Consider the following 27,838-nt stretch of genomic DNA (forward strand, 5'->3'; position numbering starts at 1 on the left):
GATGTAGAAATGAATTGTGAACGGTTAATTTCGCAAATTTGCCAATTTTTACTCACACCAAAATTGAATTTGTTTGCGAACCACATAGGCGGTACAAATTAGAATTACTCTGGAAGTGCAACGACGATTGACTTTCAGACGGCAAACCAATGGCATTAGAGTGGAAAAAATTTTGGAACGGAGAATGAAGAGCGGTCCAAAGTTGGCGAACAGAATCTGGCCGACGAATATCAGCAATGGATTGTTAAAATAGCTGAGAACTCGGCCAAATATTTGTTTACTGATTGTGTATTTGTTTCTGCAGAAATTTCTCCAGGGACTCTTTTTTTTAATGTGAGATCTATTCGGGAATTTCCTGCAGGGATTCCCACAAAAACTCCTCTAGGGGTTCCTTCACAAATTTTTCGAGGAATTCTTTTAGAAAATCTTCCATGGTTTATCATAAATTTGACTAATAGTTTCTTTCTGAAATATCTCCAGATTTTCCTCATTTACATTGGGAATAAAAAAATCAGAACTCTTTCAAAATTTCTCAGAAGCTTTAGAAATTCTAAAAGAGATTATTAGGAAAATTCCCAAGATTTCTTCACATTTCTTCAGACTAAACAGGTGACCCCTAATTCATGGTGTTATGCGGCTTTATGCTTACCGTGCCAAGGAATGAATGGTTAAGGGGTGTCTCATAAATATCTAACCACAAGCGGAGCCTGTGGAGAATCAGGGCGTCCTTCACAGTATTACGCCCTTACTTGTGTTTCTCCGAGATAATCAGTTGCCCTTGCTAAGTCTCAAATTTGAGGCTAAATAAGGGCGGGATTATTCAAATGTTGATAATTAGCTTACATTAGTACCTATATGGGTTCGCTTAACCCTCCTTTGGCATTAGGGTCATTTTTTACCCAAACTGTTCACTACATCAGCGAACTGCTGCCAACATGATGCAAAAGGAAGGTTAATGCGTTTTTCAATTGATACCGATTTGGTTTGTCGTTGATGTTTCCTTTTTGTGTTGTGATTGTGAAGAGTGTTGTCCTGTCTAGTTTGGGTAGTAGCTACGACTAGGAAACCTCAGCCAACCAAATTTTCAACGTGAAAAGCGTGTGTGTGTAGCGCAAGTGGCTCAAAAAGATCATTTTCGTGGGGTAACTTCCGTATAGGTTACCTTGTGAACCCTCCCAAGTAACCAAAAGTTCAGATAAAAGGGTACTTTATAAGATAAGCAGCTTGTTCGAGGTTGCTTATTAGCCTTCTAAGCAGCCTTTTTTAAGTAATTGTGGACCTTGAAAGTTCACATAAGCACGCTGGATAGCCTTCTAAGCAGCTTCTGACAGAACTGTGACAAAATTCATGCAGAAACAAAAATGTATTTTTCAGAATCACAACTTCGTTGGTGGGTTTGTGATTCATGTCTGGAAATTGCTTCTGATAATTATATTTTTACACATGTCGCTGAACTGGATCCTCCTGCATGATAGTCTGCCGACTTACCGCTGCGCTGCTGAAGACACTTGACAAAGTCAATCTAACTTCATTACTGTACAATTGTGCAAAACTAGCTACCGACAGAAAATCGATTCAAGTCAGACTTTACCTGCTGTTCACTCAATCGCAACTGTAGTACTGTGGTAGAGCGTGTGATTCTCACGCAGCGACTATCGATTCAAATCCGATGGGCGGCAATTTTTTTTTTTGCTCAAGCCCAATATTCATTGATTTGATAAATTCATATTTGTTTTTTAATGGTATATGCTTAAAGAGTTGTTTTCTGTAAAAGAAATAAATTTAATCTTCATTGAAACACAATGCTACTGAACTGAACTTCTATAAACTTGAAAGTTCCGACAAAGTTCCGAGTAGCATCTTAAGCAGCTTTAAAGTTCCGCGAAGTTCCGACAAAGTTCCGAGTAGCATCTTAAGCAGCTTTTAAGTACCACGAAGTTCAGATAAAGTTCCAAATGGAACTTTCTGGCTGCTTAAGAGACTACCAATGAGCCTTGTCGGAACTTGTGACCGAAGTTCCAGCAAGGCTCATCGTTAGCCTCTTCAGCAGCCAGAAAGTTCCATTTGGACCTTTATCTGAACTTCGTGGAACTTGAAAGTGAATTTTGTCATGGGAAGCGGAACTTTTGGTCACTTGGGCTGTTTTGCTTCTTTCATTATAAATGAAGTGTCGTGCCTCGAGCATGCTATATTTTAGAATAACGTTAACAGTACACACTTATTTCTGAATTGCCTGTTCGGTACTTTTTTGACGAGATTATAACAGCAGTACGATCTCGGTAGTTTCGGTAATCGATTTTACTGAGGCTCAGTAAAACAACTGTCAAAATCGTATGGAACAGGTAAACAATGCATTTTTGCTGAACGAGTTCGGTGCTCAGCAGTTTTAATCTCGTCAAAAAATTACCGAACTCGGTAATCAAAATTAAGTGTGTATGTTTCAACCTTTCCTTATGGATGCCTCCAAGCAAGGTCTTGTTTTCAGCATCTTTTCGCTGATATTTGGCAGTATTGCTACGATGATTATGTAATTTGAAGTTGCTTAAACATTAATTTGAGATGCTTCAGTTTGATGGAATACTTAGGTAGCACAGTTCATGGATAACATAACACAAAATTGCACCTAACCCAACTCTGTATGAGCAGAATTTGTCATGAGTTGATTGATTGGCAGTGTCAGATAAAGGAGTCTCCATTTGACCTTCGTTGCACTTTTGAGTGTTCCTTCGCAAACTTTACGTATTCAGGCGTCCCTGCTCAACAAACTAGGGAACCTGTACTAATTGATTGCGACCACATTTTATGGATATTCCCCTCCATTGTGTTATACCATAAGGCCGATGCAAATATTATTTTTCTTTTATGTCCGAGACCTCTCATCGGGTACGAGGGGGGGGACAAAAATAAATAAGGAACAAACAAAAAAAAACTATTGAAAAATTTAAAATGATAATCACTATTGAAAAAATATTTGTCAACTATTGAAAAATTGTTGCTTGAAAACATTTTTCTATTGAAAATTGAGTCATTGGCTGCCATGTTTTTTTTTTTCACCCCTTCAATATTTTGGGATTTTTGAAGGGGGGGGTGACATAAAACAAATTAAATATTTGCATCGGCCTAACTTGCTTTAAAAGAAACTTGTCCTGTGCGGTATGTGCGAACCGCAAAAGGTATTCCTGATGAAAGAAACTCTGATCCGTAGTATCCACACAACTTTTGCATCAATTATTCTGCAACATATGGGAAACCGCGACATTTCCGGCCGACTGGATGCAAGGCGTCTTAGTAAAGGTACCCAAGAAGGGTGGCCTGACTGTATACGATAATTGGCGGGGCATCATGTTACTGAGTATCGTTCTCAAAGTCCTCTGCAAAGTGATCCTAAACCGGATACAGGAGAAGATTGACGCAACTCTCCGACGGCAGCAAGCAGGATTCCGTGCCGGACGATCCTGTGTGGAACATATTGTCACGCTCCGTATAATTCTGGAGTAAATCAATGAATTCCAAGAGTCTCTCTACCTGGTGTTCATTGATTACGAAAAAGCTTTCGACCGTCTCAATGACGGAAACATGTGGGAAGCCCTCAGACGCAAGGGTCTCCCTGAGAAAATCATCGGCCTCATTGAAGCACAGTACAGGGCATTTTCGTGCAGAGTACTGCACAATGGTATTTTGTCCGATCCCATCCGGGCCGTTGCTGGAGTGAGGCAAGGATGTATACTATCACCGCTACTGTTCCTCATCGCAATCGACGAGATCTTGGTAGGTGCGATTGCCCATGAACCAAACCGTGAATTGCTGTGGCAGCCCATTACCATGGAACATCTAAATGACTTCGAATTTGCTGATGACGTTGCTCTCCTAGCTCAACGACGCTCTGATATGCAGAGCAAGCTCGATGATATTGCCAATCTCTTTTCAGCGGCAGGTCTTACCATCAAAGTCAACAAGACCAAATCGTTGGATGTAAACATGGTCAACCCTTCCAGCTTTACGGTAGCTGGGCAATCAGTAGAGAATGTTGAAAGCTTCCCCTATCTTGGTGGCCAAATGGCGGCCGATGGCGACACCAAGATCGACATAGGTGCACGGATCAAGAAGGCGAGGGCTGCTTTTGTGAGTTTAAGAAATGTATGAAAAAAAAAAACAACCAGATCAGTCGACGCACCAAAATCCGAATTTTTAACTCGAACGTGAAATCTGTGCTGCTATACGCCAGTAAAACCTGGTGAGTATCAGTGGAGAACACGCAACGGTTGCAGGTCTTCATCAATAGATGCCTGCGGTATATAATTCGTGCATGGTGGCCTCACAATTGGATCTCCAATGTGGAGCTTCATCGTCGATGTCATCAAAAGCCGATAGCGACAGACATTCGAGAGCGAAAGTGGAGGTGGGTCGGCCTCTACGCAGGGGCAGAAATGAACGAAACAAACAAGCGTTAGACTGGAACCCAGCAGGAAATCACAGCAGAAGCAGATCCAGAGGCTCATGGCGGCGGAGCCTCAACAACGAAATCAAGCAAGTCGACAGAAATTTGACCTTGCCACAGGTCAAGGCGATGGCTGGCAATCGCCCAGGATGGAAATCTTTCAATTCGGCCCTCTGCACCACCGTGGGTGCCCAGGACTGAAAGAAAGAAGAAGAAACTCTGATCTGTTCAAGTTCAAAATATCTTCGGATAAACATGTCTTTTGTATAGCTACGAATCTCTCGCTTCTGCCTCGAGGATTATGGGCTATAATTTATAGCTATAGAATCGATTTAGTGGACACTTAGAAGCTCTGTTTACCTCAAATCTCCAGGAACAAATGGGGTTTTGTCCTATCTTTCTCCAGAGGGATTTGAGTATTTCAAACATGTTTTAAACTCTAGTAGTTTTCAATTGGGTATTTTCTTGGCGTGATTGAAGTAATTCATAGTTTTAGAATGAAAACCAGATTTACCAGATATTTCATTTTCAATATTTTGGTTATTTTGGAGGAATATAAATGGTACTTTTAAAAAGAGAATAATTACTTGTTCCTTTACACTTATGCATTAAAAGTTTAACATAAAAGTCAACGGTTTCGGCAAAAGCAGGGGTGTCCTTTTCACCACGTGTGTCCATCATGCCCCGATCTCCCCTATATAAAATCGAAGTACATGAAATCGAGGGTCCGCTAAATCGAGGTATACCTGTAGTGCTCGAGGTAGGCGTCAACGATCAATGCGACTCAGGAGGACTATCTGCGCATTCAGGAGGAACTGTAATCACGTCCGTCGTTCTGTATGACCCTCGTACAAATTGGTAGCAGCTACCAGTTATTCTATTATAAACTAGATAGTAGATAGACTACCACTCGAGTAGCACCCGTCAGGATCAAAAGCTGTCACGAATGATGATAGGCAGAAATGTGTTCATCGAGATCAGAGATCAATCGTTTATTGTTTTGTATTAGAAAAACTGCTTAATAGTTTTACTGCTGCTCGGACTCAGGGTTGACTTATGTTTCATAGTTTGAACTTTATCACGTCAAATCTGTCAAAGATATGCCATTCTGCAATGCAGACCTCCCGTTGGCCATTCATATCCAACTGTCTTTGAATCAGCGAATACGTAGCATATTTACAGGGGATCTGCTGCTAGTATGGCATAGGATGATGGCATATTCGCCAACGCGAATCTATTTTTAACAAAGAAATAACTGAGAGCTATCGATACGTATCAGTATTGAATAAGAACTCTTCTCCACTTCAATGCTTTGAGTAATCAATCATGGAGTCTGTCAGGTTTTTTTTTCATAGGAAGCATATCTTTAGCCCGCAGATTTCGTTCCATCATATACGTTTGATTCCATCTTTCAGTGGTTTATTTCCCACCAGCTGTAAAATTGTTTATCATTATTTTTGCGTACTTTAACTTTTTCACACTAGGACGTAAAAATTGCACGCAGGCTAGCATATTGTGTACAAAAAGTGCAATCATACTTGCATCTTGTCACTTGAATATGAAGAAGATCGGATCGACGAAGAGGAATTGTATTGCACGGGATTAAAAATTGCAATTGCTGGTTAGGGACAGACTTGTTAGAATCCCAAAATGGCCGCCACAATGGCCGACTTTGGCACCTACTTACGATTTCGAGCGCACAAATCTCAAACCAGCGTACCTGCTCTTCTTATTTTAAGCTTATTACAAGTGAGCAAGAACAGAATAATAAAATGCATTCATTTATTTAGTTCACATCAAATTCATGATAATACTGAATCAACAATTTGCCGCCATAATACTCGATTTGCAGCTGCAGCTCTCCATCCTCGGTCACGCCCAACACTCGCCAGATCACGCTCCACCTGGTCCGCCCATCGTGCTCTCTGCGCTCCACGCCTTCTTGTACCAACCGGATGGTTAGCAAACACCAACTTTGCAGGGTTGTTGTCCGGCATTCTTGCAACATGCCCTGCCCACCGTATCCTTCCAGCTTTGGCCACTTTCTGGATACTGTGTTCGCCGTAAAGTGCAGCGAGCTCGTGGTTCATCCTTCTCCGCCACACACCGTTCTCTTGCACACCGCCGAAGATCGTCCTTAGCACCCGTCGCTCGAAAACTCCGAGTGCTTGCAGGTCCTCCTCGAGCATCGTCCATGTCTCGTGTCCGTAGAGAACCACCGGTCTTATTAACGTCTTGTACATGGTACATTTGGAGCGGGGGTGAATCTTTTTTGACCGCAGTTTCTTCTGGAGCCCATAGTAGGCACGACTTCCACTGATGATGCGCCTTCGTATTTCACGGCTCACATTATTGTCAGCCGTTAGCAAGGAACCGAGGTAGACGAATTCTTCTACCACCTCGAAAGTATCCCCGTCTATCGTAACATTGCTGCCAAGGCTTGTCCTGTCTCGCTCAGTCCCACCTACTAGCATGTACTTTGTCTTAGCCGCATTCACCACCAGTCCGACCTTTGCTGCTTCACGTTTCAGGCGGGTGTACTGTTCTGCCACCGTTCCAAATGTTCTGGCAATAATATCCATGTCATCCGCAAAACAGACAAATTGGCTGGATTTCGTGAAGATCGTACCCCGGCTGTTGAGCCCGGCTCGTCGCATAACACCTTCCAGGGCGATGTTGAATAGTAGGCAGGAAAGTCCATCACCTTGTCGTAGTCCCCGTCGAGATTCAAATGAACTGGATAGCTCACACGAAATCCTTACGCTGTTCTGCACACCGTCCATCGTTGCTCTTATCAGTCTAGTCAGCTTCCCGGGAAAGCTGTTTTCGTCCATAATTTTCCATAGCTCTGTGCGGTCGATACTGTCGTATGCCGCTTTGAAGTCGATGAACAGGTGATGCGTTGGGACCTGGTATTCACGGCATTTCTGGAGGATTTGCCGTACGGTGAAGATCTGGTCCGTTGTCGACCGGCCGTCGATGAAACCGGCTTGGTAACTTCCCACGAACTCATTTACTTTAGGTGAAAGACGACGGAAGATGATCTGGGATAGCACTTTGTAGGCGGCATTCAAAACGGTGATCGCTCGAAAGTTCTCACACATTAACTTGTCGCCTTTCTTGTGGATGGGACAGATTATCCCTTCCTTCCACTCCTCCGGTAGCTGTTCGGTTTCCCAGATCTTGACTACTAACTGGTGCAGACAGGTGGCCAACTTTTCCGGGCCCATCTTGATGAGTTCTGCTGCGATACCGTCCTTACCAGCCGCTTTGTTGTTTTTGAGCTGGTGGATGGCATCCTTAACTTCCCTCAGCGTGGGAGTTGGTTCGTTCCCGTCCTCTGCTGCACCAACATAGTCATTTCCTCCGCTGCCTTGGTCATCCGTGCCTACATTCTCTTCGCCATTCAGGTGCTCGTCGAAGTGCTGCTTCCACCTTTCGATCACCTCACGTTTGTCCGTCAGGAGGCTCCCTTCCTTATCCCTGCATATTTCTATTAATAATAAAATGCACTGTTGTTTGAAGCTTTGCTTCTTGTAATTTGTGCGTGTGAAGTTCTGATGAACTGTTGAAGCGGGATTTCAAGACGTTTGTCCTTAAACATTGTATCACAAAATCATATACCCAGTAGTAAAATTGTACGCAAGTAAATAGTTGTTTTAAACATGATTGGAATATTCAAATCCTTTCTCTAACAAAAGAGAATAAATCCCAGCTGCTTCTGGAAATTTTAAAGGAGTAAAGCTACATATGTAGTGCAAATTCAATCGGTTCCACAGAAATTCTAAGCCAAGGCCAAAGAATCACAATTACCGTATACCTTTGTTGGCTTGACCAGTTCTAATCTGAACTCTTTTTAAGAAATTGGGAGTTGGCTTTGGTTTGCACAGTTTTTGATTTTTTTTTTCAGAAAACAAAGTTCATGTAAGCACATGATGTTTTTTCGCCAATAAAATCAAACCGCATTGGATCAAACATCTGTTGCAATCAGAAAAAAAATCTCAGCTTCACCCGAGTCATTTTAACAGCGCGTAAAGGAGTTGAGCGCGAAGCCGACGTAGTTTGAGTTGCGCAACGTTTACCATTTGGAACTAGCCGGTACTATTTGCATACAAACATCCTATGCGTCGACGGAGACCTGCCTGGTTGGCGCAGTGTCATCACCTACCTAAAGATCTCTGCCTGCATCTGGGCGGAAAGAATTCGAAACGAAGGATTGGGCAAACCATGGCATGGGGAAACGAAACTGGAAGTCTATAGTGACTGTGACTAAGGCGTCCGTCGCTTCACTAATTTACATAGCGTCAGTGTCGTTTCGAAACTGTTTTGATAAGTCATTAATTATTTACAACCGATAGGATTAGTTTCCTTGGATGATGAAGGTGAGCAGATTGGTTCACAGTTTTAAATCGAAACTTGGCTGGTCTAGACGGATTTCGAAGGACGATTTTGGATATCATGGTGATTTGTGTTACACCCTTTGAGGGAGATGATCTATTATATTTACAATGCAGACTCCGAAGGACGTAATGGAAACAAACATTCGTGGGTCATGACCGGTTTAAAATGTATTCCAAGATTAAATATTTATTATAGCTGTTTGATACAAAAGATGCGATGGTGCTGATGTTCCAAAGTGTAGTTTGAAGGGCGGATATTTCCCCTCAGTCATCTGTTTTGTACTTCATAAATATTTAATACTATCGATACGAAACAACAAAATTCAAGGCCAAAAAATCCCTTCGTGCATAAATTGGCTATTTGTTCTAATCAGGTGGTACATTCAAAATCGGTGTTGAGTCAGTTGTGCTTCTATTTCTTTGATTTGGTCGTTGGTTTCCTGATCTGATTAATATAAAATAGCATACAGATGATTTGATTACTATACGAGGTCTAAGGCTTTGCATAGATTAGTATCACTTGTTCTACTTTTCAGCATAACATTATAACTTATTTCTTATCTCAGTGTTTATAAACAATCGTTGAACTGAAAGAAACAAATCATGAGTCATGACTTATCAAAACATGTTGATTGTTATTAACTGAGAACGTATATCCTAATGAAAGAAATTGTTGCACACTTCGATTCTAAAAGACGGGGACAACTAAGTACTTGGACGTCTTGAACGTGAATCGAAGCGACACTAGGCTCGTTAATCTGGGAGCCGACGTGCGCAGTATTAGACGTACTCGTACGGGTGAAATGATCCTCGAGGTCAAGCGTGACAAGGAGCACAAGGGCGCCGCCTACAAAAGCCGTGGAATGGGGAAGCCGTTTTACAAACCTACGGGGTCAGATCCTGCTGGATGCACTGGCCATACTAGATGTCGATCTGGATAATGTCGGTACCAAAAGTACCTTTAGTCTTAACGGAGCGTAATCGATTATCGATGTTACTTTTTGTAGCCCTGGCCTAACGAGTAGTTCAAACTGGATGGCTACTTTCAGCAATCACTTGGCGGTTCGCTACAGTATCGACTACAACAAGAGCAGGCAGCGGGTAGAGCAAGAGGTGGCAAGGCCAAGCACGCGGATGGAAGACATACTTCGACGAAGGCAGGCGCTCCGCCATGAGCGAAACCTACCCCGAGCAGAGGGGAATATCAAATTAATAACTACGAAATTACAAAACCTGTTTTTATATCTCGTTTTGTTATTATTGTATTATCAAGGCATTACGTTTCCATAACATGTTTTGTTGGACAATCTTATTTTGTTATGACCAAGCTATTGGTATACAGCCATTAAAAAACATTTCAATATTACATTTTGTTGTGGAACAAGTTTGGTTATTATTGTATAATTGAAACTATACAAATACTATCAAAACTAAAACAAGTTTCGTCATTCAACAACGTTATTTACAGTATTTCTCGAGTTATGCTTACGGTATCAAATTTGATAAGAGGTGTGGTATATTACGTGACATTGAGGTGCTATAATGTGTGCAAAACCAAGTCCCTGCTGGGCGCCGCGAGATTTGAAATTGTCTGAGTTGTAGCTGAAAAGTTCCCAAAATATCAGCCACTGCCCAAGTGGCGCAGCACCCTACATACATCAAAACGAGAACATAGCAGACGATATTGAAGGTGGGGTTCGAAAGGGACATTAAGGGTTTGAAAGGGAACTTATTGAATAAACTTGTTTGACCGAAGCTAATATAGACAGCTGAATCCAAAATTGTAGATGGATTTGAATGGGATTTTTCAGAAATATTTTGTATTTTCACATGTTTTCCCTGTCGTTCCAGATGATTAAGTCGGATCTACCTATTTGTGGTAAAAGATTGCATGAATAGTTGAAAATACGCCTATGAGGGAAGAGAGAAACTGAAGTTCGCAACGATTGTTCCGCCATTCTCGCATGCTGGTCTAAATATGTATAGCATTCTCAGCCAACACGAAGTCATATATGATGTAGAAAAGGATGCTAATGTGGAGGGCATATGCGTACATGCTTTCATTTAACCACGGCTAAAGCGTACGCATATCGCCTCCACTTTAGCATCCTATTCAACATCATGTGCGATTGTTTGATATCATAACTAATTTTGCTTTCGGTATGTTATCAATAACTCTTTAATATCAAAATTTGTTATTGGAATATTTCCCAAATTCACTGTTATTAAGTTGTTATTGACACTAACAAAACATGTTATTAAATTGATTTTCCAGGAACAAATTTTTGTTATGTGACTTGTTATTTTGCCGCTTATGACAGGCAAGTTTATAACTCAATATGTTATGTTAATAACATAAAAATAACTAATTCCATTATGCAGTTATTTTGCCAAAATAACGCATTTTGTTATGCTGTTGTTATTCTCTTCTGCTCGGGACTTGGTGACGGCGACGAGCTGGTAGCTGTGTTTGACTTTGACCCTGCCTAGGCGAGTCTACCCTAGAAATGGGAGACAACCGGCTTACTGGTGGACTCAACCGATTGCGGACCTGTGCCGCACCGTAGGCAGGCGGATGCAGCAAGCACGATTAGAGGAAGAGCGAAACGAACGACAGGTGGTGTTCGCCGCTGCAAAAGCCGCGCTGAAGACCGAGATAAGAGCAAGCAAAAAGCCTGCTTTGAGGGTCTCTGTCAGAGTGCCAATGCGAACCCGTGGGGTGGCGCCTACAGGATCATGATGGCCAAGACGAGAGGGGTAATGGCTCCTACAGAGCAATCTCCAGAGATGTTGGAGGGGACCATCGCGGGGATTTTTCCGCGTCATGATTCTAGTCCTTGGCCTCCTTTCATAGGACAGCCGGGGACTGGGGCTGGCTATGAGGAGAGTGTTACCGATGTGGAACTTGCGGGGATAGCAAAGTCCCTTAGCGTAGGTAAGGCCCCAGGTTCGGACGGAGTTCCGAACCTGGCCTTAAAAGTAGCTATTGCAGAGGCTCCAGAGATGTTCAGGTCTGTTATGCAGGAACGCCCGGACGAGGGAATTATCCCAGAATTTTAGGAGAGGCAGAGCCTAGTTCGATTGCCAAAGGCGGGGAAACTACCCGGAGACTCGTCGGCAAATAGACCAATATGCTTGATCGACACGGCAGAAAGTTGCTCGAAAAGATCATAAACAGAATGTTGAGGTACACTGAGGGTGTAAATGGCCTCTCCAGCAGTCAGTTCGGCTTCCGGAAGAGGAGGTCGACCGTAAACGCTATCCTGTTGGTCACAAAAATGGCCAAGATAGCGCTCCAGTTTAAGAAAAGGGGGATTCTCTACTGTGCAGTAGTGACTATCGATGTAAGGACCGCGTTCAATAGTACTAGTTGGCCGCCTATTGTCGATGCGCTCCTGCATCTGGGAATACCCGGGTACCTGTACAAGATTTTCGGAAGCTACTTCCAGAATCGAGTACTAGTTTACGACATAGAGGTGGGTCAGAAGTGCTTTCACATAACCTGAGGAGTCCCGCAAGGTTCCATTCTGGATCCAGTATGGAATATCATGTACGATGAGGTGTCGAGGTTAGAGTTCCCGGTGGGGGTGGAGATCGTCGGCTTCGCTGACGACATCACGATGGAAGTCTACGGTGAGTTGATTGAAGAAGCGGAGTTGACACTGCCCACTCGATCAAGGTTGTGGAGGTGCGGATGAGATCCATGAAACTGGAGTTGGCTCACCACAAAACTGAGGTGGTGGTTGTGAACTACCGAAAGTCGGAGCAGCAAGCGGTGATCAGTGATTAAAAAAGACCTTCGATATCCACGTTGATTACGCCTACACAGCCTTAATGGCATTGTCCCGGATGATGTCAAATAGCTCTGCGGTGTATGCTGGTATGGTGCCTACTGGCATTCTTATCAGGGAGGACACAGAGTGCTGTGCAATGCGCGACACAAGAGGCACACGCAGGACTGCTAGGGTGGCCTCCATGGTCAAATAACAGCGCGCGTGGGAGAGTTCCACCTAATGAAGGTTGATCCATAGGTTAGTCCCGAGGTTAGATAGTTGGATTAAGGCGCCATGGTAAAGTAATATTCCAACTGACTCAGGTCCTTTCGGGCCATAGTTGCTTTCGACAGTATCCTACATCGTTTCAGTCATGCGGCTTCTCCCGAATGTCTTGTTTGTGCTGGTTCAAAGCAAACGGTGGAACACGTTTTGTTCGTGCCTGCGTTTTCGCACAATGCGTGACCGAATGCTTGCCACATGAGGGGAGGACACAACTCCGGACAATCTTGTCCAGAGGATGTGTGTAGGGATAAGTTTGGCTGCAATGCCGTTTCAACGGCTATCATCCACATTGTCTTGGAGCCAGGCTTGTCCGCACTGAGCGCATGAAAATTCTGCTCTTTGGATTTACACCATCAAGCACATCATACATTAGAAATCTTTTCATCTAATCAGATAGAAGGATGTTGAAATATTCTAAATGTCATTTCGAACTGTCAAAAAACCGCACCGCAGCGCCACACGGAGCGCGCAAAGAGATTTTCACCCGGGTGAAAACACTCCAGTGAATTTCACTTTGAACGGCCAGTGCGGCGCTGCGGTGCGGTTTTTTGACAGTTCGAAATGACATTTAGAATATTTAAACATCCTTCTATCTGATTAGATGAAAAGATTTCTAATTTATGATGTGCTTGATGGTGTAAATCCAAAGAGCAGAATTTTCATGCGCTCAGTGCGGACAAGCCTGCGGTTGGAGCTACAGAGGATGTGGCGTGTAGATTCGGAGAACGGCTAGTGCAGACGCTATACAAGAGGTGGCCCAAGGGTTCGGAGTCGACTACGTAGGTCATACCGGTGCCCTGCGGTCGAAATCGACCCTTACAACGATTAAGTGGCCGCGGGGAGAACATCCTGGTAGCGTTGCTGTCGTGGCGTCGGTCTACTGGGTTAAATCCGAGCCCGCGATTGGAGCAGGTGGAGGCCCCATATCGGCACGTCCTTCTGTGTGCTGGCTGATAGGGCCTTACTTGCGGGGAGGTCAAATCGCTGTGTACGCGGTATCAGTTCTTGATACTTGCTGTGCAGATGGATGCAGGCGTGGTGTCGACCTGCCTGCCTTCCGAGTACAAAGGGAGTGGTAAGGAATACTCAGGAAACGGTCCTTAACCCCACACTACCTGGACCTCCTGTCCGGGTGTCTGTTGAGCAGATTATAAAGAGTTTATAAATTATAATGATTTATTTTATTTTTTGTCACCTGTGTAGTGCACGCAGTGGACCTATGGACGAGACGCCACTGGAGAAGACCAACGAATGTCATCAATAAGTTAAAAGACGACTTAGTTTTCATACTTCACTGAAAAAATATAGAAATGGAGCCAAAACTTTTTTTTTTCTTTGCTGTGCTGGTGTCTTTCGTAGGGCCCATATAGCCGAGGCGGTAAACGCACGGGTATTCAGCACGACCATGCTGAGGGTGACGGGTTCGATTCCCGGTCGGTCCAGGATCTTTTCGTAAAGGAAATTTCCTTGACTTCCTTGGGCATAGAGTATCTTCGTGCCTGCCACACGATATACACATGCAAAATGGTCATTGGCAGAGGAAGCTCTCAGTTAATAATTGTGGAAGTGCTCATAGAACACTAAGCTGAGAAGCAGGCTTTGTCCCAGTGAGGACGTTACGCCAAGAAGAAGAAGAAGAAGAAGAAGCTGGTGTCTTTCGACTCGGCTAAGACCTATGTAGATCCATCTCGCCTTAAACTACTTTTAGTATTCATTACAGCGTGTGCCAATGATAGGAACCCTGTACCTGTTATGGTTACATTTTTTAACTTCGGTTCCTTTTCGCATTATTTGCATGCATTCCTTATGGGGTTAGCCATAACTGGTACACTATGGCGAAAAAGGGTGCAAGAAAGCCGAAATTTTAAGGAAAATGATTTATTTCTACCATGATTTGAGTAGAATGTGGAGTTTAAATGAGTGTGATCATCTTTTGTAAACGTGATCTGTTGTTCACAAAAATTTTCTTGTTGATTTACATCGTTAAAGGGTGAAAATCAACTATGGCGAATAATTGGTACTATAGTCATAATTGGTACACTTACCCTATTCTAAGAGGTTAAAGAACAACACTTGCGAAATGTCTCTAGGGTTTCCTCATAGAAATGTTTAGGGACATTCTTGGAACAATATTCCGCTTATATATAAGAAGACATGTGCTGTGGATATTCCTGGAAAATTTTGTCGGAGCTTCCTTTAAGGAATAATAAAAAAAAAGGATTCCGGCTAGACTAACTCACGAGTAAGCCTTAAAGAATGTTCCGTAGGTATATCCGGTATGTACTGTTTCTGTAGAAATCATTCGAAAGCGTTTCGAAAGCAAAATCCTATAGAAAGAACACTTTGTGGGTTTTTCTGGGGTAACGTCCCGTAGGTATTTCTGAAGATACCTGTATAAACATAAGCTGATGCCTGATAAGAAAACAAACGATTTGCTACACTTATTCACTCCTCATACCCATCATGCCTTATATAGTTGGATGAACTTGTATGTTTGTATAGAAACATACTAAACAAGTGTAGTAAAGCGAAAGTACTTCTTGACCTTGCCCAAAATTAACCGTCAAACATCGGTCATCTAACATGCATTCAAACACAGTTGGCCTAGGGCAAAGCGTTGAGAGCTTTGAACGAACGCACGACCAGGTGAAGGAACGTGCGACTGACCGAGGGGCAACAAGTCATCAAACAATTATTTTCGATGCTCTCCGCCGCAGCAGCCACCGTTTACGTGCTGCTTGTTTAGTGTTTTCAATGCCAAGTTTACCGAGCTAGCCGGTGCGCCTCAAGATTCAAGAGGCGGTACTTGTATGATTGTTATGTTGTCGTTTTTTTATCATCAGTTCATTTCGCCTGCTCTTTACCATTGATGCCCATTTCATTCATAAGAGCACTGCTTCTCGATGTGATCTAGTCAGGGTTGTAAAGCAGGGAGTGGATCTATTGAACGGTAGGTACTTTAATCAAACGAATGGTCATTAACACGTGGCGAGGAATTAAGCCATTCAAGGTAGCGGTGGGATTCATATCGTACCGACTGTTAATAGAGAATATATCTACTAATGCATTGGCATTGGCCGCGAACTTGAATCTTCAGATTTTATAACCGGTGTCTAATGGGTACTTACTCTTTTTGGAACATGATCAAGGGGTCGGCTTCCAAATCGGACATGTCGATCTTCTTGCCGTATTCGATGACCTGAGAAGTAAACAACGAGATGTATTAATTATAAAATAAAATTGTGAAAGGCATTCCTGCGGATTTGGAAGAAATGAAAGTTTCAGTGACAAACATGATCCTGGCAAACATGGCTCAATTTTTCGGAAAACATATTGGCCACTAGAACTTTAATGTTATGGTCCTCACTAGTAATTACCCACCTTTGGATGTTTGCGGGACAGCAGCCAACCGACGTGTGAGAAGAAGAACCCACGGTTGGCGTTGTGCGGATCCGCATCGGTATCCGAGTACTTGTGGTGTTGTCGGTGATCTCGCACCCAAACGTAAAGGCAGTTCTGCCCGGCAAGGGTATGCAACCACAGTAGTAGAACCCTTAGCCACAGGGACGCCTTGAAGGCACGGTGGGCCCATAACCGATGGGCACCCATTGTGACTCCTTGACCGGACATGTACATCAACCAACCAGCTGTAACCCAAACAAATTCATGTTATTCAAAATCCATCTCCCCACCCCAGAATCCCAATAAATACTTACTGTAGAGCGTCGTCCGCCAGTCGCAGTACCGCCAGAAGGCCAGATGGAGCCCGATCCAGCCGCAGATGTGCAACAACGCGAAACCTATCACATTCTTCCAGACGATCTCCCGCTTAAAATTGAAATCCGTTCCGATTTCCGACGGCAGGATCGGGGTGTGCGATCCGATATCTTTCAATTTTTTGTCGATTTCGGCTTCATGTGACAAACTACTGCAGCTGGACAGGGCTTTCTGGAACTGCTTTGGATCGAGGGTGGAATCCTGTGCGGAGAGTTCTTCGCTGAGTTCGGTTAGGCTGGGAAGCTGACTGCAGGTGGAGGTGGGATTCTCTTTGGAGGTGGACATGGCAACATCGATGAGTTCGGCCGTTTTTCCGCAAGGTATCGACTTGGTTTGGGAGTCGGCCCCCATTTCTGTAAAGAAAAGTGTTCAATGTGTGTGGTTAGTTGTCTGTGCTGTGCTTATGTATACGTATTCTAAAAGATGAGAAGTTGTATTTAGTAATATGTATATTTGTTGAATACTAGAAATCAGAGATTGATATGCTGTTTCGTATTGTTTGTTATTGTTAAACTTTTTTTTAGACTTTCACAATAGAGTTTCTTCGCTATTTTATTTTAGGACGAAATCGTTATTTTCAACAATTTTCAAAATGACGATTATTTCAGCACGAGTCATCCGTTTATCCAATGAGGCTTGCCGAGTTGGATAATTATGACAGGTGTTGAAAAAATCGAGTTTTGCAACGAGTTTCATACAAATTGTTGTGCAATTATGAAAAATGCTATTGAGTTGGATCATCATCTAGCTGCACAACCATGTTTCAAGGGATACCACGTGTGAGCACCTATGCCGCACTGAAGCCCGTTTTTCAATCAGGTAGGCTGTGCCACAGTTACCTGTCATAAATTTTCGGGCAGCCATTGATAAGCGTTGTCAAAAATCTTCGTGCAATGAGCCATTTTACGAAGTGACAACAATGTTGATGATGATATGTATTGATTTTCACGGGTTAGGACGGGTTAGTGGTACTTTTCAGCTCTCTTAAGAGTGCCGCAAAGTAGCACTTTTCGGCACACTTATTTTAGAGTCGATAAGCTATTTCAGTTTCTTCTTCGTGTTGGAAAAGTGAACTATTTTGCAAAGTAATTGCAAAAATAGTTATTTATGTAACGAGTTGCAAAAAGTTGATTTTTTCAGCACGAGTCGTACATTTATCCAACGAGGCTTGCCGAGTTGGATAAATACGAAAAGTGCTGAAAAAATCGAGTTTTGTAACGAGTTCCGTACAAAATTTTATGCAATGATTTTTTCATAATGCAACCTATTTGAGTTGCATAATGTTCATAATGCAACTCAAATGAGTTGCATTATGAACATTATACAACTATTTTTCATTATGCAACTCATTTCAGTTGCATAATGAACCATTTCGGAAAAAATGGCCATTATGATATCAAAACGGATTACATAAAATATGAATTATGATACTGAATTGCATAATAGTTATTTATGTGACGAGTTGCAAAAAGTTGATTTTTTCAGCACGAGTCGTACATTTATCCAACGAGGCTTGCCGAGTTGGATAAATACGAAGAGTGCTGAAAAAATCGAGTTTTGCAACGAGTTCCATACAAAATTTTATGCAATGACATTTTTTTCATAATGCAGCTCATTTGAGTTGCATAATGTTCATAATGCAACTCAAATGAGTTGCATTATGAACATTATGCAACTATTTTCCATTATGCAACTCATTTCAGTTGCATTATGAACCGGTACGGAAAAGTTGGTCATTATAATACTAAAATGAGTAGTATAAAATATAAATTATGACACTGAATTGCATAAAAATCTTTTCGAAATGTACAATGTACTCAAATTTGCTTGCGTCATTTGCAATAGCTCAGCTTCTTTCCTTACATACAATGTATCGGAAGTGCGCTTCAGGGGGCCGCGGACCACCGGTTGGGAGCCCGTGTTCTAGAACACAATCATTTACAGTAGACGTTCGATAACTGCAACATGTTTATGTTTTACTTAGCGAATGAAATTCGATAACTGCATCAACTGACCGACGTCGAAGAACTGTCAGTCGCTGCAGAATGCACCCAAGGTGCATTCAGAAAACATCGCACTGCAACAAAAGTGCATCTGAAAAACATCGCATCGCTGTTGACATTTGATTTTGACGGATAGCGGTGCGATAACTGCAAAATTGTTGCACTTAGCGGACTTGCAGTTAAAAAGCATTGCAGTTAAACCGTTTGCACCGAGCGAACGTCTACTGTATTAATACTCAACACTTCTTGAAAAAAAATGTGCCGAGATTCTTTTGAAGAAAAAAAAATCTGGCAGTGGTATTACTTAATTGAGCTGGTAGTAAGTTTTCTAAATCAAGTCAAACCTCAAAACTCAAAAATAAGCTTCGTAATCCTGAGTTTATTTGCCATGAAAAAACTTCGTAGAGAGAAGAGTGAGTATAGAAGTGTCTGATGAATATCCCCAGATAGGGAATCGCGCCACTTGGGCGGTTGCTTCTGTTTTCGTCTGTTTTTCGCTATAACTCAGTCAAATTTGAACCAATTGACACAATTTTTGGAATGCGCTGAGATAGGTATAGTATCTACCCGTGTACAACATTTCAAGTCAATTGGTTCAAAATTGACTGAGTTATAGTGGAAAACAGACGAATATAGAAGCCACCGCCCAAGTGGCGCGATACCCTATCAGAAAAAAAATGATAAAATATCTTCAGCAAATGCAAAAAAAAAAACTGAGCACATAAAATTAAGAAATGGATTGGGAGGGTTCGACTGAATGGAATAGTTATGCTGCGGAAACGGCTAGACAGTCTCGAGAAAATCAAACGATACTATTTGATTTACCCAACGTTTCGACCATTTTTTTGGTCTTCTTCAGGGGTACTGGAAGGTTTATTGTATTGTTTTTTTTGTACTTTGAAATTAATAAATCTAACTTACAATTGGTATTATCTTGATTCGTCAAATTTACTGCATACAACTGTCGGGGTCTGGTTAACTATTTTGTACGTCAAGCTAAATCAAACATACATTAATATCTTGGCCAAGTACACATACTGGTTTGTAAAAAAAACACGGACACGTTCAATGCTTCCAGTGAGCTATTCGCACTTTGAAGGAAGCACGACCTAGACAACGGACTAGTTGGTGATGCTCAGAGAGTCTTCAAACATCTTCTTGGTATTTTAAACATTGAAAACGGCACACTACATAGCGAAAATCTCACAAATCTCGGACAGATAGGCACACCACTGGTAACAACTATAAGGGGAGGGATGGAGGGTTATCAATAGTGGGTCCTTTTCTTTTCATGGCATAACGTCCTCACGAGGACAAAGCCTGTTTCTCAGCATTATGAGCACTTCCACAGTTACTTACTAAAGCCTTCAGTACACGCTTTGCATAGTGTGAAATTTTTTCCACACGCATAATCCAACAGGCTTATTGGCTTTATTGTTGCTGTTTTTTTTTGTGCTGTGATTGTTAAGAGTTTAATCTTGCCTAGTTTGGGTAGTGGATACGGTTAGGATAGTTCCGACCAATCTTCAGCACAAAAGAACAGCAACGATCAATCTTTGTAGACTTATGCAAAATGGTACAGCCCAAGTGGCGTTAGTCCAAGAACCTTACTTTCGTAAGGGGAATTTCTATCTAGGAAACCTTGTGAATCCGGTGTTTGCTACTTTCAGTAAAAATGAAATGGCAAACTCATGTGTCATGCCTCGAGCATGTGTGCTTGTCAACAACGCAATCGTTGCTACACTCATCTCTGAACTAACTTCTAGAGATGTATGTGCTATCACAATCGATGTACACTCATTGCACAATTATGGGTCACACACAATTATTAGTCACTTTCCACTTGAATAGATAAATACTAATTAATTGCAAGCTTTTGTTAGCCATTATCATTTTTCGTTGATGAAATGATTTGTTTTGTGTCACTATACGTATCGCACACGGGCTTATACGTCAAAACATACCTATTTTCAGTAATTTTTTGTTCGGAGTAAAACCATATGTCAAAGTAACGCTTCGATTGTGAACATCAGAAAGTGCGTGCGCTGTTTTCGTAAGCTCTGTAAAGGCGAGCTTTAGTGATTTTCGAGTGAGAAATGGTATCGTCATCAGAACAAAGGTATAATTTACGTTCTAAATGTAGAAATTCATGTGATTGCAGCTAATTAAAGCTTATTTCAGGCAAAATTTAAATGACTCATTATTGTGACAAGGAACACCGAAAATCACACAATTATGGGTCACTTTTTGTGCAGCATAATATTGACAGTTCTGCGTACATGGGCATTGCATACTTTTAGGCGTTTATCAGTAGTTGTGTTGGAGATTTTGTTCCAATTTTGAAAAATTGATTCCAAATCGTGAAAACACGCTTCGTTAAGAGGTTTGAGGCCAGTTTTAGATTCCACTATAGTTGATCTATTTAGAATAAGTGACCATTCATTGAAAAAATAGACAAAACATTATTGTTGAGCCGATTCCTCTTGAGTGACCCATAATAGGCAACAAATTGACCCATAATTGTTACACATCCAATTTTGACCCATAATTGTGGTTTTCATTATTCACCAACATTTCAGTAATTTTCACCGCCTAAAGTGAATTTTACAAGCAGATTTTTATATAAAACAATAAAAAGGAGTTTCAATGAAGAGAATATAAAATAAAAATAATGAAAGTGTTATTTTTGTATGAAAAACGATTTATATTATGAAATGATTGTTCCTTGAGTGACCCATAATTGTGCAATGAGTGTATCTGTTGGAAACCTCAACAGAAAATACGTTTATTGTTCGGTTTATTTACCGCATGATGAACCATCCCCTACGGATGCTATCAAGCAAGTCATTGCATACTGCACTTCCGCTAATTGTTGGTAGTGATGCTAATGCTCACCATATAATCTGGGGCAGCTCAGACATCAATTTGAGAGGCTCCAGTTTGATGGAATACTTAAGTAGTACAGATCTTGGATTACTTAACATAGGCAGCCGCCCAACCTTTATGGTATCTGCTAGAGAGGAAGTGTTAGACATAACGCTTTTCTCTAGGAGAATTAGTCACGAGCTGACCAATTGGCATGTGTCAGATGAAGAATCTTTATTTGACCATAGCTAAATCTTGTTTGAAAATGTGAATGTTACTTCGCAAACTTTGCGTTTCAGGAACCCCCGGTCAACCAACTGGGATCTCTTTACTGATTTGGCTGCAGCCAAATTTCATAGATATTCACCATCCATTGACACTCCAAGTGATTTAGATGATGCCGTTGACACTACAACGGCCTTCATCATGGAAGCTTTTGGAGAAGCTTGTCCTCTGCGGTCTAAGAAGACCACAAGAGGAACCCCTTGGTGGAACTCTGATCTGGCGAAACTCAGAAAACAATGTAGAAAGAGTTGGAACAGACGACGTTCGGCTGGGTCGGAGGCTTTCAGGTAGGCTCGCAAGGCCTACCAGAAAGCTCTTCGGTCTGCTGAACGATCCGGTTGGAAAAACCTTTGTACAAATGTTTCCAGTCTGAGTGAAGCAAGTCGATTGAACAAAATCCTTGCAAAATCTAAGGATTTTCAAGTGAACGAACTTCGTTTGCCAATTGTGACTTCACTTCCTCTGATGAGGAAGTTCTGGAATGTTTATTCAGTACACACTTCCCCGGATGTGTGGATATTACATCTTCGGATGAATCTTTTCTTGAAGTTATGATTCTTTAGCTTCGGCTCAGAGTATCATAACTTTAGAATCGATTGAATGGGCACTTGATAGCTTTGCTCGTTTCAAATCTCCTGGGGTAGATCGGATTTATCCTATTTTGCTTCAGAAGAGATTTGATCATTTTAAACATGTTTTGAAACAACTACTTGTTTGCAGTTTTGCTACAGGGTATATTCCCAAATCCTGGCGGGATATTACTGTAAAGTTTATTCCGAAAGTGGGTCGTGCATCGTATGAAGAAGCAAAGAGTTTCAGACCTATCAGTTTAACCTTTTTTCTTCTGAAATGCTTAGAACGCATTGTCGATCATCACATCCGTGATGTTCATCTGGCCAACGTGCCTCTTCATGTGAACCAACATGCTTACCAATCTGGAAAGTCCACTGTGACTCTTGTACACAGTTGTTTACGATATCGAGAAGGCATTCGCTCAAAAGCCATCCTGCTTGGGTGTTTTCTTAGATATCGAGGGTGCCTTTGAAAACGTGCCTTTCGATGCCATATTGGAAGCCGCACGGGGTAATGGTATATCTCCAATGATTGCCAATTGGATTCACTAAATGCTCGAAAACCGACATCTCTTCTCGACATTGCGTCAAGCGGCGATTAGGAAATTGAGCGTTTGTGGATGCCCCCAAGGGGGAGGCTTGTCACCACTTTTGTGGAATCTCGTAGCAGATACGCTATTGAGGCAACTTAATAATAGCGGTTTTCCTATTTATAGTTTTGCCGACGACTACTTAGGGTTCATTCAAATATTACGTAACGCTAAGAGGGGAGGGAGGGGGTCTAGCGCTGTGTTACGCTTCATACAAAATATCAAAATTTCCCATACAAAAGTTGTTACGTGGGGGAGGGAGGGGGTCCAAAATGGTCAAATTTCGCGTTACGTAATATTTGAACGAACCTTTAACATTGTTAGTCGGTATGTGCATCAGCACCCTTTTCGACCTGATGCAAAACGCTCTTCAGGTAGTTGAGGGTTGGTGTTGCCAATATGGCCTTTCGGTAAATCCAAGTAAAGCATCTATTGTTCTTTTCACGGAAAAGCGAAACCGTTATGGTGTTCGACCTTTACGTCTCTTTGATTCTGAAATCAATGTGACTGAACAGGTAAAGAACGTTGGAGTCATTCTTGATTCCAAGCTTTCCTGGACACCTTATAATGAGTTCAGAATCAAGAAAGCTTGTATGGCCTTCGGGCAATGCCGGCGAACCTTTGGTACAACTTGGGGTATTAAAACCAAGTATATCAAATGGATTTACACAACTGTTGTTCGTCGAATATTGGCTTATGGATGTCTTGTGTGGTGGTAAAAGGGCGAAGCTAGAACGGTCCAATAAAAATTAGGCCATCTCCAAAGGATGTGCTTAATGGCGATGTCTGGAGCGTTCTCTTCAACTCCTACGGCAGCGCTCGAAGTTCTTTTTGACGTTGCCCCACTACACATTCGTCTCAAACAAGAAGCACTTTCTTGCACTTACCGTCTATGGGTACTAGTATGGGACACGCTTGTATGGAAAAAATAAATCCTCGCTCCAGTCGACTTTTTATATCCCATTTAGGTCACATATGAACTGTACAAAATTTCAGCGCAATCGGTGAAACTATAATTTAGCGCAAGCGGTTCAAAGTTTTCATAGGATTTACTATGCGAAAAGTTACACTTTCAAACAAAAAATCCCAGAGGTCGCCCCTTGTCTCCTTAATTCAAATCGATCAACGCTTCTTGTAGAAAAATCATTTATGAAACTTTCTTTCGAAGACCGCGAAACAATTAGACGCATGTGAAAAAAGTTATTGATTTATTACCGATTAGTGATCCGACGAACGGCTTTTTGTTTTGTTTTATCAGCAGCACTGTAGCTGCTGCCTTGGCTGCTGCTGTTTCTGGGGGTGGTGATGCCACCCGCCACCCCATGCAGCAACGGCAGCAGCAGTGCTGCTGATAAAACAAAACAAAAAGCCGTTCGTTAGATCACTAATCGGTAATAAATCAATAACTTTTTCCACAAGCATCCAATTGTTTCGCGGTCTTCGAAAGAAAGTTTCATAAATGATTGGTGAACCGCAGTTCAACACACACCTCGTTGTTTCCACTTTTGGTGAATTGGGACAAAGTTGTCCTTGCTCCAAGTGATCTTACAATTGCTTGTAATTTTCCATATAGGACATTTTCCACGAAATTCCCTTCCTGGGAAGAGTGGACATCTGGTTATGAGAAGTATTTCAGACGGCATCGTATGTTATACTGATGGCTCCCTTCTCGAAGGTCGAGCAGGTGCTGGTGTTTATTCTCGTGAGCTAAGGCTGCATCAGTCTTATTAACTTGGTAGACACTGCACGGTTTTTCAGGCCGAAATCTTTGCTCTTATGTGCGGAGTGCAATCAGCACTTCAGCAGCACGTAATGGTCAAAGTAATATACTTCTGTTCAGATAGCCAGGCTGCTATCAAAGCACTTGCTTCGGCCAGCTCCAGGTCGAAGATAGTTATCGCTTGTCGAACTCAAATCTAGGAGCTGAATTCAGCAAACGCTGTTCACCTTGTATGGGTACCAGGCCATTCTTCCATCGCTGGAAATGAATTGGCTGATGAGTTGACTCGCACTGGAGCATCACACGACTTCATTGGCCCTGAGCCAGCTATTCTGGTATCCAAGTGTTGGGTAAAGCTTCAGATTAACACCTGGGCTGCCACTCAGCACAAACAATACTGGAATAGTTTGGAGTCATATCGTCAAACAAAATTGTATTGTACTGAGTCATTTCTAGGGGTGGCAAAGTATCTAACAAATCCGTCAAAGCAGAATTGCAGCATGCTGGTCAAAGCATTGGGCCACTGCCGACTCAGTTATCACATGGCGAATATTCAGCAAGCTGATTCATTTGCCTGTGATAGCTGTGATCCTATCCTATTTCCTTTCCTATCCTATCCTATCCTATCCTTTTTCCTTTCCTTCTCCGTCAGGTAAATGATGAATAGGCTCGTGTTCATGGCAATGGCACAAATTTCCCGAATGGAGGAGAACGTGCCTCTGGAGCCGACCTACTGATACCTGATACCTTTTCTCTTCATGGCATAACGTCCTCACGAGGACAAAACCTGTTTCTCAGCATTATGAGCACTTCCACAGTTACTTACTAAGACCTTCTTCTGTCCATAACAATTTTGCATCTGCATATCGTGTGACAGTCACGATGAAAGTCAAGGAAATTTTCATTACGGAAAGGTTTTGGACCGACCGGTAATAGAACACAATCATCACAGCATGATTTTGTTGAATACCGCCGAGCTTACTGCTTCGGTTCTATGGGCCCTGGGGTCCTGGGGGGGTTCCAGAGAAGTTTAAAGTGGATTTCAAATGGGCTTGAAAAAGCTTCAGTGGGATCTCAAGAGGTTTCATGATATCTTCAGGGGGTATCAGGGGTTTCATAGGCATTATAATAGGTTTCTGGAACGTTTCAAGGGAATTAAGAAGGCATCATAGGTCCATTTAGGTTGTCCATTCAGATTCCATACGTGAAAAATCATTTATATTATGATTGAAGCAGAAATGGTCAAAGATATTCCTTTTTTCATTTATTTTTTGTCAGACATTTTTACCCGTGGCCGTGGCTACTTCTTCTAAATGAAACTTAACTATTTGGTTGAGGAAATCCAGGAACATTTCCAGTTTATTCTAAGCTACTCAATATTAGAATATTTTGAGAAAAAAAAACACCGTCAACTGAATATTTTCAGCTCTCGTGGCAGCTTATAAAAAATAATTCAAACCTTTGCAGATCCTTCGAATGCCTTTTTGAAAAGCAGACTGGCATTCTTGAGACTCTCATCCATGTACTGTGCATATTCTGGCTCATCAGTCAGCGTACACAGCGTGAGCGAGGTGAAACTGAGGGTGGCCGAAAGTGCGACTGCTCGGGGATTAAATGAAGTTGATCAACTATGATTTTCATTCGTAGCTTGTTCTGCAGAAGCATGTAACTGTGATGTAACCTAGAAGAGATTCTATTTCAGAGTTTTTAGTGGAGCAAAAAAATTTGTTTGGACCTCGCTGCTAAATTCGGTTTTCCAGCATTTATCGGCAAGCGTCAAATACAGTGACCCCACAATTTATGAATCGGCAAAAATGACTACGGTTTATAAATCCTTCGTCTGAATAACACGGTCATTCATAAAAGGTAGTCAAAACCCGTGCTGAAAAATCATCATTTTGCAACTTATTACATAGCTTGATTCGTAAGAGTGACATGAGGATAAATCGCAATAAGTAATCATACTGTTTTCATGCCTCTATTGTTGCAGGAGAGAATTTATCACAAAAACATATAATTTTACTAACAAAACTCAACATTTATCAACAAACGTTGAAGTTGTGTCCTCAAGGTGACCAAGTTCTCTAAAGCTTCCAAACACGAAATTGAATTTTTCAATCAATTTGCATCGTTTTCCCATTAGGGGTGCCTTGCCCTTGGTTCATCATTAATCTGAAGCGAAGCTTCTTTAAATGACGACCAGCTCACCGCAGCCAACCATAAAACCTTCATGACAGGATTGGTACCGTGAAATATAAAAGAACGCACCAAGCCGTTCCATTCCAACCAAACCGCTGCTCATTAGGTAATGCTTCGTCGATCTCGACAACAACAAACGGCTGCTGGTTGCGGCGGGTGACAAAACGTTTGGAACAATCAACTTGATCTATTGCCGCCATTCGTCAGTCAACCGCCGGTCGAAAAATAGGTATTCAAATGTAACACCTAGGTAATGCTTCGTTGGGGACTCATCTGAATGTTCAATCTTTGAACTCTACCGATGTCTCCCACATGCAAAGCAAAAACAGTCTCCCCACGACGACGATTTCCGAGTGCAGCTGACGGTGAGATTTAAAAGTATGACTGATGGCTGACTGCTGCATGCGGTTCTACAGGTTCAAGCGCATAAAAAAGTAATTATCGGCTAAGGTTGCGTCTTCATTTCGCGCCTCTCGTAGTAGCCGTCGTCGTAGCCTGTGGCGAAAAAAGGGCAAAGGAAAAAACGATCACGTCCTCCCGGTCCGTAGTGGCGCTCCGCGCACCGCGCCAATATGCAACAGCTGCTGCTGGTGCTGTGTGTGGTCGTGACAACGAGCTCGCGCGGGTTGGATCTACGTCAAGGACCGAATCTTTTGTTGTAGTCTGTCCAGCAGCCACATGACCGCAGGAGTTGCGCGTCCGTCAAGTGTGTGTTAAGGCATAAATCACTCCACCTCGATTGACCGGCATTGGACTGAGTCTGGTGGACCGGTGACGAAGATAGTGAGCAGCACCGGCAGTAGCGATTTATATTTGCACACCAAGTACCGTAAGCCGGAGGTGTTGAACATCATCTCGATTTTTTGGAAAGAATTTCAAACCTAAATCAATTTCAATGCTCTTTCAATTATCTCTATCGTCCAAAAGAATC

General features: G+C 42.2%; 1 protein-coding gene across 2 annotated transcripts in view; it reads right to left on the minus strand.

The window, feature by feature from the left end:
- Positions 1 to 27,838, minus strand: part of LOC109413271 (acyl-CoA Delta-9 desaturase) — an 83,407-nt gene that overhangs the window by 27,408 nt on the left and 28,161 nt on the right. For both annotated transcript variants that reach the window (XM_029867109.2, XM_062846313.1), the window contains exons 2-4: positions 16,613 to 17,026; positions 16,278 to 16,543; positions 16,025 to 16,095 (exon numbers count right to left, since the gene is read on the minus strand). In XM_029867109.2, coding sequence (XP_029722969.2) covers positions 16,025 to 16,095; positions 16,278 to 16,543; positions 16,613 to 17,024 — 749 coding nt within the window. In that variant the 5' untranslated portion in view covers positions 17,025 to 17,026. The remainder of the gene's footprint in view (positions 1 to 16,024; positions 16,096 to 16,277; positions 16,544 to 16,612; positions 17,027 to 27,838) is intronic.

This window comes from Aedes albopictus, chromosome 1, assembly GCF_035046485.1.
Source record: "Aedes albopictus strain Foshan chromosome 1, AalbF5, whole genome shotgun sequence".
Classification (NCBI taxonomy): Eukaryota; Metazoa; Arthropoda; class Insecta; order Diptera; family Culicidae; genus Aedes; species Aedes albopictus.